At 36.1% G+C, this 18,481-nt stretch overlaps 2 protein-coding genes across 2 annotated transcripts in view; one reads left to right on the top strand and one right to left on the bottom strand.

The window, feature by feature from the left end:
* Positions 1-18,481, top strand: part of EDA (ectodysplasin A) — a 558,670-nt gene that overhangs the window by 251,695 nt on the left and 288,494 nt on the right. The gene's annotated exons all lie outside the window — the stretch shown is intronic.
* Positions 4,941-5,423, bottom strand: LOC101663484 (peptidyl-prolyl cis-trans isomerase A-like). The gene has a single exon (XM_045296994.1). The coding sequence runs from the start codon at positions 5,421-5,423 to the stop codon at positions 4,941-4,943; it is 483 nt and encodes a 160-aa protein (XP_045152929.1).

Here is an 18,481-nt window from a genome sequence, read left to right as displayed (position 1 = left end):
CCTACTTCGCGGAATTTCATTTATCACGGTAGGGTCTAGAACCGATTAACCGCGATAAACGAGGGTTCACTGTATGTGTCAGCGTTGGCGCCATAACGTACTTAGGCAAACCAGTCACATGTATAGAGAGCAGCTACTGTGTAGAAAGCAGCAGTATTGGAGGTAAAATGACACTCCATGAATTATAATTACTGGGTAAATGTAAAATCATGTACTGTAAAATCATCAACTACTACAACATGGGAATTTACTCTGGATGCTGATAGATCTTTTTATATTCAGCTGTGGTTGATGTGAATACCTGCCCCCATGTGATAATAACAGGTATGTAAAAGAAAAACAGCACAGAGAATGGTGAATCATAGGAAATTTTAATGAACTGTGTTGACTGAACTATGCAATGTATCATCTTTTGTTTTATTAAAGCTATTGTTATATATTATTTTCATTAGCAAACCATCCCATGACAATGGATCATGTAGAGTAGAATGTTAAGAAATAAAATATAGTGAGGATATTTTACAGTATGGTTTTACCTCAATAATTACAGCAGGAATTGAGAAACCACAACATGTTATTTGTTGTGAAGTTCATTCAGCAGAATCTATGAAGCTGAACAATCTAAAACACCATTTTGATTGCAAGCATCCAATCTTTGCCCAAAGGATACCAACTATTTTAGAAGCAAAGTTGATGGGCTAAAGAAAGCGGGACTTGACACTGGTGGCAAGTACTACAAAGAAAACGTAGCAGCCATTGAAGCTTCATATTTGGTGGCACTCAGAATCACCAGAGCTATGAAACCTCATACCATTGCTGAGGATTTACTGTTGCCAGTGGCCAAAGCCATTGTTCGAATTATGATCAGAGACAGATTTGTTATGAAATTGAATGCAATTTCCTTATCTAATAACACAATCTACACAAGAATAGATGACATGTCTGTTGATATTCTTGATCAGGTAATCCAGGAAATTAAGTCTGCTCCACTTCCAATACTTAGCATCCAGTTTAATGAATCTAAAGATGTTGCAAAGTGTTCACAGTTATTGATTTACATGAGGTATGTTAATGACGGCGACTTCAAAGATGAGTTTTTTTTGGAAACCTCTTGAAACGACAACTACTGCACATGATGTATTTGACACAGTTGGTTCATTTCTGAAAGAGCATACGATCTCTTGGGAAAAGGTTTGTTGTGTTTGCACAGATGGTGCTCCAACTATGCTAGGATGTCGATCTGGATTTCAACGTTTGGTACTGACTGAGTCACCAAAAGTCATTGCAACTCGCTGCCACAAAAGTTACAAGAAGTCATGAAAAGCCTCATAAGTTCTGTCAATTTTGTAAAGGCAGGCACTTTAAATAGTTGACTGTTTTCACAACTGTGTAACGAGTTGGATGTGCTGAATAATACTCTGCTAATTCTCACTGAAGTTAGATGATTGTTGAGAGGAAAAGTTTAAAACGTGTTTTTGAGTTTGGTGATGAACTCAAAACGTTTTTTAATCAGAAAGGATGCCCACAGTATGAAGCACTTTCCAGCGATAAAAGTGAACTGCAGAAAATAGCTTATTTGGTTGCCATCTTTGCCATCTTGAATTAGTTAAATTTATCACTGCAAGGGCCAAACACAACATGCCTCAATTTTTCTGAAAAGATCTGATCATTCAAAATGAAACTTCATTTTTGGCAAAAAAAAATGGGTGAAAATATAATTTACATGTTGCCTACCTTATCTGCTTTCTTTGAGGAACATGACCTTGAACCAGATAAAAGGATTACGATGATAATTTCTGTGAAAGAACACTTGCAGCTTTTTGCAGATGGAATTTCATCGTACTTTCCAAATCCACCTGACACCCCATTTGCACTTGCCAGAAGCCTCTTCAGAGTCAACGTTGAAGATGTTCCTGAGACAGTGCAAGATGAGTTCATTGAACTTACTAACAGTGATGGATCGATAACTGATTTCTCTACAATGCCAGTTACAAAATTCTGAATCAAGTGTTTGCAGACATATCCTGTTTTGTTTGAGATTGTGTTGGGCCTACTTCTTCCATTTCCAACAACATATCTTTGAGAAGCAGTGTTTTCCAATTTGTTGGTTATTGAGTCTAAATATAGAAGTAGACTTGTGGAAAATGAACTTAGTTGTGCTCTTACAAAACTGCCTTTAGAATTTCTGATCTGGTGAGAAAGAAACTATCTCAACCTTCGCACTGATGTTAGCTTTTTACACATAGTCACAAAATGTAGCAATGTAGTTTACTGTTGTTATATTAAGCATGCTATACCATGCTTCAAGACAAAATTTCATTTATTTGCAATTAGAAATAAATATTTCACAATATATAATTGCATATTGTTTTGTGATTAATCACTATGGTTTAATTATGTTCAATTTGTAACAATGAAAATACATCCTGCATATCAGATATTTGCATTATGATTCATAACAGTAGCAAAATTACCATTATGAAGTAGCAATGAAAATAATTTTATGGTTGGGGTTCACCACAACATGAAGAACTGTATTAAAAGTTCACGGCATTTGGAAGGTTGAGAACCACTGCTCTAGAGTATGGACCATGTGCACTTCAGAAGAATGTATGATGTTCTGTTGTAGGGTGGAATGTTCTGCGTATGTCTAGGAGGTCAAGCTGGTTGATTATGTTGTTTAACTCATCTATTTCTTTATTGAGTTTCTCTCCAGTTAATCACACTTTCCTTGAAAGTGTTGGGTTGAAGTCTCTACTATAAGTGCTGAGCTGTTCATTTCTGTTTTAAGCTCTAAGAGAATTTGATGTATTTTGAGAGTCTTTAATTGGGTGCATATATGTTTATTAAAGTTATATGTTCCTGATGTATTTTTCCTTTAATCATTATGTAGTGTCCAATCATTATTCATTATGTTATTCACATTGAAATCTATTTTATCACAGGTTAATATGGCCTCTCCTGCCTTTATATAGCTGCCATTTGCATAATAGATTTTTCATTGTCCTTTGATTTTTAGTCTATCTTTTGCCTTAAAGTTTAAGGCATGCCCCTTGCAGGTAGTAAGTATATAGATGGGTCTTGCTTTCTTATCCATTATGCCACTCTAGAGTTTGATGATCCATTTAGTCTAATGACATTCAATGTCACTTCTTAAGTGTGTGGGGGTGGTTTTATAAGTGTCTTTGTTATCCTTCACTTCTGTGTTGCTTTAAGTGCTGCTTTCATTGTATTGGTGTCTTGGTGGTGTTTTATGTGTGATGCTCTCAGCCTTATCTATGTTGATATTGATTCTTTGGCCATAGTAATCCAGTTAATATTTTTTGTAATACTGGTCATGTTTTTATGGTTTCCTTTTGTTTTTCCTTGTCTTGAAATACATCTATTTCTACCTTGTATTTGATGGATAATTTTGTAAGATATGGGATAATTGATTGGCAGTTTTTTCTTTTAGAATTGTACATATGTCACTCCATTGTCTTCTTGCCTGCATAGTTTCTCCTCAAAAGTCAGAACTTATCCTCAACAATTTTCCTTTGTTGGTGACTGTTATTTTTTCCCCTCTAGCTTCCCTCAGGATTCTCTCCTTCTCCTTGAAATTGGAGACGTTGCCTACAAAATGTGCTGTTTTCTCTATGGAGATCTATCTTATTTAGGGTTCTCTCAATTTCACTAATTAATTTGTCTCCTTTGTAATGTTGAGCAATTTCTTCCCCATGAATTGTCGCACTATCTTCTTTGTAGACTTTTAGTTGCTGCTGTATTCTTGTTCTGGGATTCCAATGTGATGTAGCTTTTTTCTCTTGGTAGTGTCCTACATCATTCTCAAGCTTTTTTCAGATTCCTTAATTTTTTTAATTGACTGTTTTTTTCATTGATTGTAGTCAGAGAGACTGTCTTCAAGTTCACTGATTTGATTTTGCTTGTCTTCGATGGTATTTCTCATGTCTTTTAATATAATGCCTAATTTTTATCTCATTATTTATCTTTTGTGAATGTGCTACACTAGGTTGATGACAAAAGCAAATAAGAAAGAGCTTTATATCAAAGATTCATTGTATATTAAGAAAGCATTCCACCCCAGTCCAGGTCAAGTTCACAAGTCCAATATTAGCCCATAAGTCTAATAGTAGTCCATAAATTCCTCTTCAGATTCATGTAGCCACTCACAATGATGGCAAATGCAGGAAAATCACAGGCTTAGGGGTAACAAGTCTTGTGAATCCAGTGACAGTGAAAGCATCTCAGCATTGGTGTGGGTCTCTATGTGGGTCCTCCAGCTCTCCAAGTGTGGGTCTTCAATAGGAAGATAATGCAGATTTCCGCAAGTCTCCTAGGCTTGTCAACAGGAAGATGAAGGAAGAGAGAGTGTGTGGCCTGCCTCTAGGCTAAAAGTGAGGAAGTTCCCAAGGTCCTTATGAGAAGGCCATGCCTGCAAGGAGGCATCATCAGGTTGTGACCTGATTGACAGATTATACTCCACCCCTACACTTATTTATCAAGTTGACGTGAAATTGTGTAACTACCATAGTGATTAATTTTGCTGTAAGAATTTTATTTTTTTTAATTTCTTCCATTGCTTTCATGAGTGTTCTCCACATTTCTTGAACGTACTCTAACACCACTCTTCTGAATTCTGTTTCTGGTAGTTCCAGGGCCTTTATGTTTGTTTGTTTCAGAGTATTCCGTTGGATTTTTGTGCTTTTCAAATGCTCGTGTTTTTTTTATTGTTTATCTTTTATTTCATAGTCATAAACTTAACTCTGCTTTCCAGCTGGACTCAGGGGGCATAAGGAAAGTAGGAAACCCAAAGAACTGGAGTGAGAGCACAAGATTTAACGATACTGCAAGCACATTGGGAATAGAAGGGTGATTTCCCAACCTACACAAGGAATGGTCTGGTGCTTAAGATAAAGCATGAAAATTCAGATCAAATGTAATTAGAGTTGTCCACAGTCAGCAATGGTGATCTTGCTGGTCTTTCCATTCCTGGAACCAAAATGCTCCATGGCTTCCACAATGTTCATGCCTTCTTTCACCTGACTGAAGACCATGTGCTTGCCATCCAACGATTCAGTGCAGATAAAAAACTGGGAACCATTCGTATTGGGCCTAGCATTTGCCATAGACAGGATGCCAGGACCTGTGTGCTTCAGGGTGAAGTTCTCATCTTCAAATTTCTCTCCATAGTTGGACTTGCCATCAGTGCCATGATGGTGTGTGAAGTCACCACCCTGGCACATAAATCCCGGAATGATTCTGTGAAAGCAGGAACCTTTATAACCAAAACCTTTCTCCCCAGTGATCAGAGCACGGACATTTTCTGCTGTCTTTGGAACTTTGTCTGCAAACAGCTCGAAAGAGATGCGGTTGAGGGGCTCGCCGTCGACGGCTATGTCAGAAAACACAGTCAGGTTGACCATGGCTGGACACAACAGGGACCAGAAAAGACTACAAATTCAAGCGGCGGCGTCTGCAAAGCGGGGCGCTTGTGTTTGTTTTTATTAATTCTTTTGGTTTGTTTTTTTACTGTTTACTGTGTTTGACTGTTGTTTCCTCAGCATCATGATACAGCTTCTGGGTCTTGGGGAGTACTTGGCATTGCCTTTTGATGTGGGAAATTCCTAATAAGAGCTACAAAACATACTATGGTGAAATAATAAAAAATAAAGGACAGGGACATTGGGAAATATGGGAAAAGGTGGGAACAAAGAGATCGAATAAAATGAGCGTTATAATATGCTGCTATTTAGGTTTTGTAAAAAATAAATGGGAAAATGTATCTTCAGAGGGGAATCAGAATTATTAAGTTTCCTGGAAATACATTTCACAAGGAAATATATTGAACTCACAAATAGATAATGGGTGGATGCACAGGGAATAGATGGGATAAAGAAGACAAAAAACTCAGATGCGGCTTTGATGTGGTTGTGAAGTTTTGTTGCTCTGGCAACATGAATGTGGGATGTATGTGTACTCAGGGAGAAGATAAAAAGCCCTTGTTTGAGTTGGTATCCTGTCATCTAGACTTGCCTTTTTTTCTCTGCGGGGATTGAATAGTCCCATAATTGTAGAGCTCACACCAGAAGAAGTATGAAACAACTTGAAAAATAATATAATGGAATAAAAGTACAAAAACCAAAAGTAATGAAATAAAGTTAAAAATAAAACTGCTTTGTGGGGGAGGAGATTCCTGTTCCTTTGGTAGTGTTTTTGTGTGTACATATGTGCCGTGGGGCATGTGCAGGATCAGGGCACTGGTGAACAAGGCAGGAAAGAATGGAGATGGGATAAATGATGAAAAGTGAAAGCTTCGGTATTAAGTATGTCAGCACCAAGCTGTCCACATGATCTACTCTCCACTAGGCTCCTCAGAAGCCAGCAAGATAAGAAATTTGCTTAGCCGGGTTGCCTGGAGGACCAGGAAAATTCAGCTGTGCCAGGAAGGAGCCGGTGGTCAGTGGTAAAGGGGAATCTGTTAGCAGATGTTGTTGTTCTCCCTCTTTAAGAAACTTGGATCTACTTAGCTTTTAAATTGAATTTCTCATTGCCAGGAAGTGAAGAATATTCCTGCTGGTGGAACCTCTCCAGTAGTTGCTGAGGGGAACTGCCTGTGCTTGATATCTGGCAGCTGAATTTTAACTGTTGACAGTTACTAAACTTTTTTATCACTATGATTTTTTCATTTTAAGAACGTTATATTAAATGGATTCATATGCTATCTAAATTTTTGTATTCATATAATACTTATCTAAATTGTCTCTATCAAGAGTTAGTTGTTGTTGTTTTTTTTTTAACTAAGTCATTATTCCATGATTTGGATGTATCAGTTTGTTTAACCTGTTACATCAGACCAAACCTGTGAACATTATAAAGGACATTTAGGTTGATTCTATGTTTTAATAATTACCACCATATTGCCATGAGCATTTATGAATTTAATATAATTATTAACATATTAGATCTCAAGTCTGCTATTTTGATTTTTTTTGCTATTGTTTTATTTCTGTTTGTACCATATTTCAGTTTTCTGTTTTATTTTTCCTACATACCTATGGGTTACTTTAACTACTCTTACAATTCTGTTTTTATTTATTTATAGATCCTTGTAAAGCTTTTTAAATGATTTCTCTTGGCAGTAAAGTATATATATATATATCCTTTCATAATTTATGAATCTAATGGTGTTAACATTTGACCAGTTTGAAGGAAACCTTGCGTCTTTATATCCTTTTACCTCCCCTAGTTATAATATATTATTTTTTGTTATTGTTAGGTGCCTTGGAGTGAATTCTAACAAATAGAAACCCCAGAGACTGATAAGAATTTCCCCATAGGATAATTTTTGGATGTAATATTTATGGAAGCATATTGCCAGGTTCACAGTGCTGCTGGGTATCTTTGAACCTCCTGTCTTTCAGTTAGCAGCTGAGTACTTAACCATTGTGCCAACAGAGCTCCTTAGTTTTAAATATTTCCTGTAATACATTGAGGATCATATCAAACAATGTTATAAATTTTACTCTCTTTATTCATCAAACAAGATTTAGATGACTTCTGAGAAGAAATGTCTATTTTACTTACTCCTATTTTTATTGTGCTGTTTTTCTTCCTTCCGGATGTTTTTTAATCATTTCCTTTTGTTTTGCAGAATTTATTTACCCAGTCTTTTACCAGTAATTATAATGGGACTAGTAAAAGATTCTCTTAGTTTTCCTTCTTCTGAGAATGTTTTGATTTCCTCTTTCACCTTGAATTTCTGAAGTATATTTTTACAGGATTTAGAATTCCAGGTCAACTATACTTTTCTTTCAGCCCTTGAAAAATATTGTGCTTCTTTCCTATGGCCTCCAAGACTTCTGATAAGAAATACACAGACATATGAATTTGTTTTCATGTACAGTTAAAATATCATTCTTCTCTGGTTTTCAGCCATTGGACAATCATGTAACTCCATGCAGATTTCTTTGAATTTACCTTATATGAGGTTCTCTCAGATTCATATATCTGAAGCTTTATGTTTTTTACTAAATTTAGAATCCTTTCAACCATAATTTTTACTACTTTTGCAGTCACTTATTTTTGCTTCTTCTGCAACTTAGATGACACACACATATATTTGATTTTTCGTTATAGTTATGCAAGTTCTTGATTATCTGTTCATTTTTTACAAGGCTGTTTTATTGCTATTGTTAAGTTCAGGTAATTTATATCACTCTATCTTTAAGCTCAAAGATTCCTGGTGGTACAATGGTTAAATCCTTTGATTGCTAATCAAAAGGTGGGTAGTTTGAACTTATCGGCTGCTCTGCAGGAGAAAATTGTGACAGTCTGCTTCCATAAAATTACAGCCTTCAAAAACATATGTATGCCTATAAGGTGAACAGTAACACTAGGCAGGTGAGTACCCAATTGAGCAATCAACCATACAATTACAAAACTGTAATATTTGCCCAGAAATGAAGCATAGAAGACAGGAAGGTGTAGCAACGAAGGACAAATAAAAACAATAAATATAGGAAAGAAGTGGGAAGAGTGCTGTTAAAATGTGTAGATTATAATTAATGTCATGAAACAAAATGAATATGAATTGTTAAATGAGAAACCAGTGTCTTCTGTTAATTTTCACTCAAATCACAATAAACGGTTGAAGGAAGGAAGGAACTAAGAGATGATGGAAGGAAGAAATTGTTGCTGGTGGTAGGTGTATACCATGTAGTTCTCATTTCATGTTCGAAAAAGATGTGGTTAGCATAGACTATTAATCCCATGGATTCCTTTCTTCATTAAGTCTTTTATTCCCTTCTTTCTCTTTTGTTCCATATGAATAGAGACCAGTAGTTTCATTTTAGATGGAAACTTGCAAATTTTTAAGACTCCAGATTTAATCATTGAACTAGGATGTGTAACATTATCTTTGTGAACTATATCAATTGATTAGGTTATCCCCAAGACTAGGGTCCCAAACCATTTAACAACATAAATCAGTCCTTCAAGTTGTTTATCTATGTATAGGAAGCTCACATAACCATGGCCCCTATTCAAACATGTACATACATATGCCTATACATGCACATTCATTTGGTCATATGTTTCTATATATGCATATATACCTCTATTCATCTGTCAGTTTGTGGCCTGCATGTTGCCTGAAATCTAGGTAACTGATATTGCAAACAACAACAGGGTGAACTATGAAGAAAATATTTAAGCAGAGCTTCCAAACTAAGAACAAATGAAAAAGAAGAAAGAGTTGGTCCACTTCTGAAAAATTTGCCACTTTAAACTCTATTATAGCAATGGAACAGTAGTCTCTCAGCTTGGACAACTGGAAAGAACTTCATCCTTGAAGTAGAGTCTACCTTAATGACATGTATGGAGTAAAGCTTTCAGGACCTTCTTTTGCTGATGGGACACAACTCAAAATTAGAAGAAACAGCTGCAAATATCCATTAATAACTGGAACATAGAATGTACAAATCATTAATCTAGGAAAATTGGAAGTTGTCAAAAATGAAATGGAATGCATAAAGATCAATATGCTAGGTATTAGTAAGCTTAAATGGACTAGTGTCAGCCATTGTGAGTCAGATCGTCGTGTGGTTTACTATGCCAAGAATGACAAATTAAAGAGGAATGGCATCACATTTATCAGCTAAGGGAACATCTCAAGATCTGTCTTGAAATACAATGCTGTCTGTGATAAAATAATATGTATACGCCTACAAAGATGAACAGTTGATACAACTGTTAGCCACTAAAGCCATTGTTTAATAAATTGAAGAATTCTACCAACTTCTTCTGTGTGAAATTGATCAAACATGCAACCAAAATGGATTAATAAATATTGGTAATTGAAATATAAATGTTGTAAGCAAAGAAGAAGGATAAGTACGTAGTTGGAAAATATGTCCACAGTGATAGAATGAAGCTGATATATTTTTGCCAAACCAATAACTTCTTCATTGCAAATACCTTCTTTCAATAATATAAACAGCGGTTATATAAGTGAACCTCTCTATATGTGATACACAGAAATCCAATTGATTACATCTACAGGAAGAGATGATGGAGGAGCTCAATATCACCTGCCAAAACAAGGCCAGGACCAACTATGCAATAAACCCTCAGTTACGCATCCATAAACCCAAGTAGAAGTAGAAGAAATTTTTCAAAGTATGTAAGTCAAAATATGACCTCAAATATATCCCAACTAAATTTAGAGACCATCGGAATAATACATTTGACACCCTGAACACGAATGACCAAAGACCAGACAAGCTGTGAGATGACATCAAGGAAACAAAAGGACATTAATAAAGGGAAAGAAATAAACTATTAAAGTGGATGTCATAAGAAACTCTGAAACTTGTTCTTAAGGTAGAGTAGCTAAAGCAAAAAGAATAAATGATGAAATAAAAGAGCTGAACACAAAATGTCAAAAGACAACTTGAGAAAACAAAGTAAAACATTATCATGAAATATGCAAAGTAGTGGAATAAGAACATCAAAAAGGAAGAATACACTCAGCATATCTCAAGCTGAACAAACTGAAGTAATAATCCAAACTTCAAGTTTCAATATTGGAGGATTCTTTGGACAAAATATAGAATGATGCAGGAAGCATTAAAAGACAGAAGGAAAGCACATAGTCACTGTACCAAAAAGAACTGATTGGCATTCAATCATTTCAATAGGTAGCATATGATCAAACACCTACTAGTACTGGAGGGAAAAGGTCAAGTTTCATTGAAGGCATTTGTGAAAAACAAAACTCCAGGAATTGATGGAATACCAATTGAAATATTTCAGTAAGCTGAAAAAGCACTAGAAACACTCTCTTATCTATGCCAAGAAATTTGGAAGACAGCTACTTGGAACTGATGCAAAGAGATCCAAATTTGTGCCCATTCCAGAGATAACCCAACAGAATATGGAAATGATCAAACAGTATCATGAATACCATATGAAAGTAAAATTTTATGAATATAATTCAAAAAAAATTACAGCAGTATATCAACAGGGAGTCACCAGAAATTAAAGCTAGATTGAGAAGAAGACATGGTATGAGAATATCATTGCTGATATTAATAGATCTTGGCTGAAAGCAGAGAATACCAGAAAGATGTTTACTTGTGTTTTGTTACCTGTGCAATCGCTTTCAAACTGTGAATTCTAGTAGACTATGGATAACATTACAAATGGGAAGTCCAGAAGACATCACTGTGCTCATGCATAACATGTACATAGACCAAGAAGCCTTTGTTCAAACAGAACAAGAGTAAACTGCGTGGCTTAAAATCAGGAACATTGTGCAAGAAACACGGCCTCGGAATTGGAGGAAGACTTGTTAACCTGCACTATATAGACGACACAAACTTTTGTGATAAAAGAGGAGTTAAGGCACTCACTAATGAAGATCAAAGAATTTGGCCATCAATATGGATAGCAACTCACCGTAAAGAAAACAAATATCCTCACTACTGGACCATTAGACAGCGTCATGATAAACAGAGAAATAATTGATGCTGTCAAGTATTTCATTTTACTTGGATCCATAATCAACACTCAAGGAATAAAGTCAAGAAATCAAACGATGTATTGCCTTAAACAAATATGCTGAAGACACTGGTTTTTTTCCTGTTGAAACGGCATGCTAAAGAAGCCAGACACAAAAGTTACACACATATTCGATGATACTATTCATGAAATATACAGACTAGACAAATTCCTAAACATAGAAAGGAGATTAGTAGTTACAAGTGTCTAAGATGAGAAGAGAATGTGGAGCGACTGCTAATGGGTACAGGATTTCCTTTTTGGGTGATCAAAATGCTCTACAATTAAATATCAGGAACAGTTCTGCAACTGCAAGTGTACTAAATGCCACTGAATTGTATGCCTAAAATGGTAAAAATTTTGGTATGTGATGCTATTTCAAATGAAAAACTAGTTGGGCTTCTTTTGTTGGTCTATATCCAGAGTCTTTCTGTTCCATAGAGTCACGTATGTATCCCTTTTCCACTGCCACATACTAGGCATTTTTTAAGTGTTCTTTATCAAATTAGCCACTTCTTTATTCCTTCTTTGCTAAGGATTTTTTTTTCATGAATTGGTGTTAGGTTTTGTTAAATCATTTTTTTCTATCACTTGTTATGATATTTTTCATTAGTTTCTTGTTTTACTTTGATTTCAAATGTTCAACCAGCCTTGAATATCTGGATGAAGATTTTGGTTGTGGTATTTAATTTTCTTTATAAAGCTTTAGATTGGTTTGCTAAATTTTAAATTTTGTAAATTTAGATAAAATTTACATTAATATAAAAGACACAGAAAAGTATTAAGTACAGTTTAGTGGCTCATAGTAAATTCTAATATTCATATATAATATCAGAATTTTTTACTACTTCCACTAAGACATTTTGGATCTATTAATTAGTCACTCTCCATTTTCCCTTCTCTTCAGTCCCTTTTGTTGTTATTCATAGCAATCTATATTTAATAGAGCTAAACATTTCTGAGCAATCCTCAAAGTTGTTGCTGTGTTTGAGCCCATTATTGTTCCCAGCTCCTAGCAAACGCTAATTTACTTTCTACTTCCTTGGATTTTCCTATTTGAAACTTATAAATGAAATCATACCCTGTGTGGCATATTGTTTCTGACTTCCTCCACTTAGCATAATGTTTCCAAGGTTCATCTATGTTGTAGCACATATAATACTGCACTCCTTTTCTCCTTCATTAAAAAAAACATTTTATTGTGAATTGGGTGAAAGTTTACAGAACAGATCAGTTTACATTAAAAAATTCATTTATATGAACTTGAGCCAGTGGTCTGCTTTATTACCTGCTGACCCTGGGCTTAGTTAGCCTCTACAGCCTTTAAGTCAGTAGCCAGATATTTTACCTGCTGGCTTTGCATTTGTCACCTGTCACCGCATGACACCTGACTTGCTGACCTTGAGTTTGTCAGTCTCTCAAGTACAAGTATCAGGAGAAGCCTCCGACCTGACATCTAATTGATGAACTTAGAATTTGCCAGTCTCTACAACTGTGTGAAACATTTCCTTGAGAGAATTCCCTCTATGTATTCACATTTGGAGCCTCACTGATTTTACTTCTTTAGAGAATCCAGTCTAAGACACTCCTTTCAGTGAACTGTGTGTTTAGTTTGTTAGTATTTAATTGAGAATTTTTGCATCTGTGATAGTCATTAAAGAAATTGGTCTGTTTTCCTTTCTTATGGCATGTTTGTATTTGGTATTGACCTTATAGAAGGAATTAGGAAATTGTATTTGGTATTGACCTTATAGAAGGAATTAGGAAATGGTTCTTCCTCTTTTTGGTTTTGGAAGAGTTTGAGAAAATTCTATGTTAATTATTCTAACATTTGTTGGAATTCGCCAGTGAATTGATCTGGGCTAGGATTTCTTTGCAGGCAGTACTAAAATTACTACTTCAATTTTACAATTCTATTTACATTATCCATTTTTCTCTTTAATCAGTTTAGATAGTTTGTATCTGTCTTAGAATTTTTTTATTTCATATGTTATCTAATATGTTGGCACACAATTTTTCATAGTGTTCTCTTATCATCCTTTCCTGTAAATTCCTATTAGTGTCCAAATTTTTGTTTCTGCTTTTAGTAATTTGAGTTTTCTCTCTTTTTCCTAGTCAATATAGCTAAAAGTTGCCATTTTGTTGATCTTTTCACAGAATCATTTTTGTTTATTTCTTTGCTTTTTTTCTATTGATTTTCTATTCTACTTAATTTCTCTGAACAATTATTCTTTCTTTCCTTCTACTTTAGGTAGTTTTGTACTTTGATTACATTATGATCTGTGAGGATGTTCTGTGAGATTGCTATTTGCCTTTTAAGACTTAACCAAAAAGTCTTAAAACCTTTTTTTCCTGATAAGGTTACAAGGGTGTCTGGGTTAAAGTCCAGTACACCTAATGGAGTTCCCATATGAGGTCTTCCCAATGCACCCTCTGGAGCATGACGTGCACCCCGAAGATCTAGGATTCAATGTCCAGGCGTTCTATGGCACGCAGCCTGGGTTCCCAGACACTCAAGGTCAGTGGTTCTCGGTCGTTAAAATGCCGCAACCCTTTAATACAGTTCCTTATGTTGTAGTGACCCCCCAACCATAAAATTATATTCGTTGCTACTTCATAACTGTAATTTTGCTACGGTTATGAATTGTAATGTAAATATCTGATATGCAGGATGTATTTTCATTGTTAAAAATTGAACATAATTAAAGCATATTGTGATATATTTATTTCTAATTACAAATAAATGAAATTTTGTCTTGAAGCATGGTGTAGCATGGGTAACAGTCTTCATGCTGGTACTCCAGGAGGGCAGACCTCCTAGAGATGGATAGAGGAGTGTTGTCTCAGTTCCTAAGACCATTGGAAATAAGTGTATTCTTATTTCCAACCCCTGTGAAATGTTCGTTCGACCTCCAAAGGGGTCACAACCCACAGGTTGAGAACCACTGCTCTAGGTCAATTCTGCCCTTCTGTTGCATGCCACTAAAGACCCTCCCCACCTAATGATCCTAAAAGCAACCTCAGTCTCCCTACCCCCCACTCCCAACCTGGCAGTCAGCCCTCCCTTCCCTCCCCTCAACAGACATACACTTATGTTCACCCAAACTTCACCATTCCCTCTACCAGTAAGCCTCATCTTTCTGACAGGCCTGCCTCCCTCTCCTGGGACCCTCACCCCAGCGCCACATGGCTACCACTCAGCAGACAGTTACCCCCCACTCCCCACTCCAAACCATTTGATTCTACCTGTCATGACATGCCCTCCAGCCAAGAGACCTACACTATACATAACTGGAGCAGACGATGTGTGGTTCATTGGCACTGTCTGGCTCTTTACCAGGCTCTCTGATTCCCAGTCAGCAGACTGGATGGCCTGCAAGCTTGAGCTTGTGCCTGTTCTATTGCTTGTTCCTACAGCAGTGGACTCATGCAGTATTTGTCCTTTTGTGTTTGAGTAACTTCACTCAGCATGCCTTCCATATACCTCCATGTCTTGAGGTGTTTCATAATTTCACTGCTGTTTTCCAGGGATGCATAGTATTCCATTGCGTGTGTGTACCAGAGTTGTGTTTTATCCACTCTTCTATTGATGGGAATTTAGGTTTATTCCAGCTTCTTGCTGTTATGAACTGTGCTGCAATTTAACATAGAGGAGCAAACATCTACTCCTGAACTGTTCCTTATTTCTTTGGGGTATATATTCAGTAATGGTATTGCTGGATCATATGGTAGTTCAATTGACATCTGTTTTTATCACCTTCCACAGTGGCTGTATGTATTTACAAGTCTACTAGCTGTGTATAAGAGTTCCTATCTCACCACACTGTGTCCAACATTTGTTGTTCTCAGTATTTGTTGTTGTTTTAAAATTGGGCTTCAGTAATGGGCATTAGGTAGTATCTTGGTGGTATCTTATGCATTTCTGGGATATCTAATGACCTCAAATATTTCATCATGTGTTTATTAGCCATATGAGTGTCATCCTTTGTGAATTTTCTGTTCGGGTCTTTTGCCCACCTTTTCAGAAGGTTATTAGTTTTTTCCTTGTTGTAAGCTTATAAATTTTCTCATTGATGATCCTGATAGCTTTGGGTTTTATATCTAGGTCTTTGATCCTTCTTGAGTTTGTTTTTGTGCATAGCGTGAAATATGAATCTTGTTTCAAGCGTCATACATGGATATCCACCTTTTTAAACACCATTTATAGCAAAGGACATCTGCTTCCCATTTAATAATTTTTGGGGCTTTTGTCAAAAATCAATTGTCTGTACGAGGATGCTTTTATTTCTTAGATTTCTGTCCTAATCCATTGGTCCAAGGTTATATCATTTTACCAATTCTAGGCTGTTTTGACAACTGTGAATCTTTAGTAGGTTTTGAGGTCAGGTAGCACAAGTCTTCCTACTTTGTTCTTCTTCTTGAGGAGTTTTTTGTCTATCCTGGGCTTCTTCCCTCTCCCTATAAAATTGGTAATCAGTTGTTCCATTTATTTCAAATTGATGATGGAATTCGGATGGGGATTGTTTTGAATTTGTAGATTGTGTTTGGTAGTATTGACATTTTCACAAACTTGAGTCTTCTGATCCATGGACATTTGAATATGCTTCCATTTGTGTAGACTCCTTTTGGTTTCTTGTAGCAATGTTCTATTGCTTTCTTTGTACAGGTCTTTTGTGGTTTTTTGGTTAAGTTTATTCCTAGGAATTACAGTTTTTGAGTGGCTATTGTGATTGTTACTGGTTCCTCGATATCTTTTTCTGAATTCCCGTCATTGTATATTGGAATCCAATTGACATCTGTTGGTGAATCGTGTATCCTACTACTCTAGTAAACTTCTCTATTGTTTCCAACAATTCTATTGTGGACCCCAGACAATTCACAATATATAAAATCATATCGTCTTCAAATAGCAAATGTTTCACTTCTTCTGTACCCAATTGTACACCCTTGATATCTTGTCATTCTCTATAGGATTGGCGAGGACTTCACACACAATATTAAATAGAAGTGGGGATAAGGAGCATCCTTGTTGGGTTCCCTTGTTCAGTGGAAATGATTTAAGCTTTTCTCTATTGAGTGTAATATTAGCTATTGGTTTTTCATATATGACTTTTATTGTATTGAAGTTGTCCTCTTCTAATCCAATCTTCTTGAGTCTTTATTAAGAATGGGTGTTGGATGCTTTTTCTGCATCGGTTGATATGATCATATGGTTATTGTTCTTTTTCTTGATGCATGTGGTAGTTTCATAATCTGGTGTAAATTTGGGACTTGAGAGGATTAAGAGTGAAGGGGTGGAAGGTAGTCTGTCAATTAGGTTATAGCCAATGAAGCCTGTGTGTGGGCATGGCCTTCTCCTGAGAATTCTGGGAACTCTGGTATTTCCTCCTTGGAGGCTGGAGACACATTCTTTCTCTACTCATTCCCTGAGAGACTCTCTACTGACAAGACACATGGTGTTATGCCCTGGTAGCTGGAGAAGCTACATGGACCTACCCTGATGCAACTAGACCGCTGGAGCCAAAGAAGCCATGTAGAGACCCCTGCCAGTGCTGAGATGCTTACCACGCCACTGGATCCACAAGACTTCCAACCCACTGGCCTGTGATCCTCCTGCATTCTGCATCATTCCATGTATTTCATGAGTCTGAAGAGGACTTTATAGATTGGTATCGGGCATATGGGCTAATATTGGACTTATGGACTTGATCTGGACTTGGCTGGGATGTTTTCTCAATATTCAATCACTCTTGTATATAAACCTTTTTCTTATATACCTATGAGTGTCTATGAATTTGTTTCTCCAGTCTACCTAGATTAACGCAATGTGGTAGATTATATTAATTGTTTTTGAGTTATTGAACCATCCCTGTATGAAACCTACTTGATCATGATGTATTATTTTTTTGAAATGTTGTTGGATTCTATTGCCCAGGATTTTGTTGAAAATATTTTCATCTATGTTCATGAAAGATATCGGTCTGTAGTACCCTATCCTTGTGGGGCCTTTGCCTGGTTTTGGTATCAAGGTTGTGCTGGCTTCATAGAATGAGTTTTATTGTTTGCTGACCCTTTCTATGTTCTGGAAGATTTTGTGTAAGATTGGTGTCAGCTCTTCTATGAATGCTTGGTGGAATTGTCCTGTGAAGACATCTGGACTGAGGATTTTTTTATTTGGGAGTTTCTTGATGACCTTGTCTATTCTCCCTTTACTTTGGGTCTGTTCAAGTTTTTAATGTCCATATGCGTTAATTTGGAGACAGAGTGATTTTCCTGGTGTTGTTCCATGTCCTCCAAATTATTAAATTAATTTGTTGGAATACATTATTTCTTAATATTGCATTTGATTTAATCTTTTTATTTCATTAGGGCCTGTTGTGACTTCCCCTATTTCTTCCCTTATTCTAAATTATTTTTAAAAACTAAATCACCGGATAAACAATTAATAGGTGCTTTTAATACACTTCTTTCAAAGAATGATCAACAGTTAAGAAACTCAATAAAGATACCGAAGAGCTTACTCTCACAATCAAACAAATTCGACCTAATAGACATTTTCATAGATCTCCAAGCAACAGCAAAAAAACAAAACCAACACATTCTTCTCCAATGTACATGGCTCATACTTGAAAATAGACCACCTGCTGTGATACAAGGCAGGATTGTAAAAATTGAAACACATCAGGGTTTCTTTTCTTTTGCTGTTACATGATTTATGCTGTCAGCTCTTGTCTAGCTGCTGGGCGTGCTGAGTTAAGGTGCTGGCCATAATTCTCTTCCTTTTTTATCTGTGCATTTATTGCAATAATGTGACAATCATTTATTGCAATAATGTGACAGTTGATAACTGTCTTGCTGTGTCCATTGGCCTTGGTATGTTGTGTTATCATCATTGGTTTATTGCAAATTCTCAACTTCCTCT

The sequence above is a fragment of the Echinops telfairi genome, unplaced genomic scaffold (assembly GCF_000313985.2).
Source record: "Echinops telfairi isolate 266 unplaced genomic scaffold, ASM31398v2 ScPeMD7_7415;HRSCAF=8453, whole genome shotgun sequence".
Lineage (NCBI taxonomy): Eukaryota > Metazoa > Chordata > Mammalia > Afrosoricida > Tenrecidae > Echinops > Echinops telfairi.
Note: the sequence above shows the minus strand (reverse complement) of the source record. Positions and strands in the feature narration are given on the sequence as shown.

Bases quoted from the DNA above. Each gene is read 5' to 3' on its own strand.
- LOC101663484 (XM_045296994.1), bottom strand. From the start codon at position 5,423: ATGGTCAACCTGACTGTGTTTTCTGACATAGCCGTCGACGGCGAGCCC.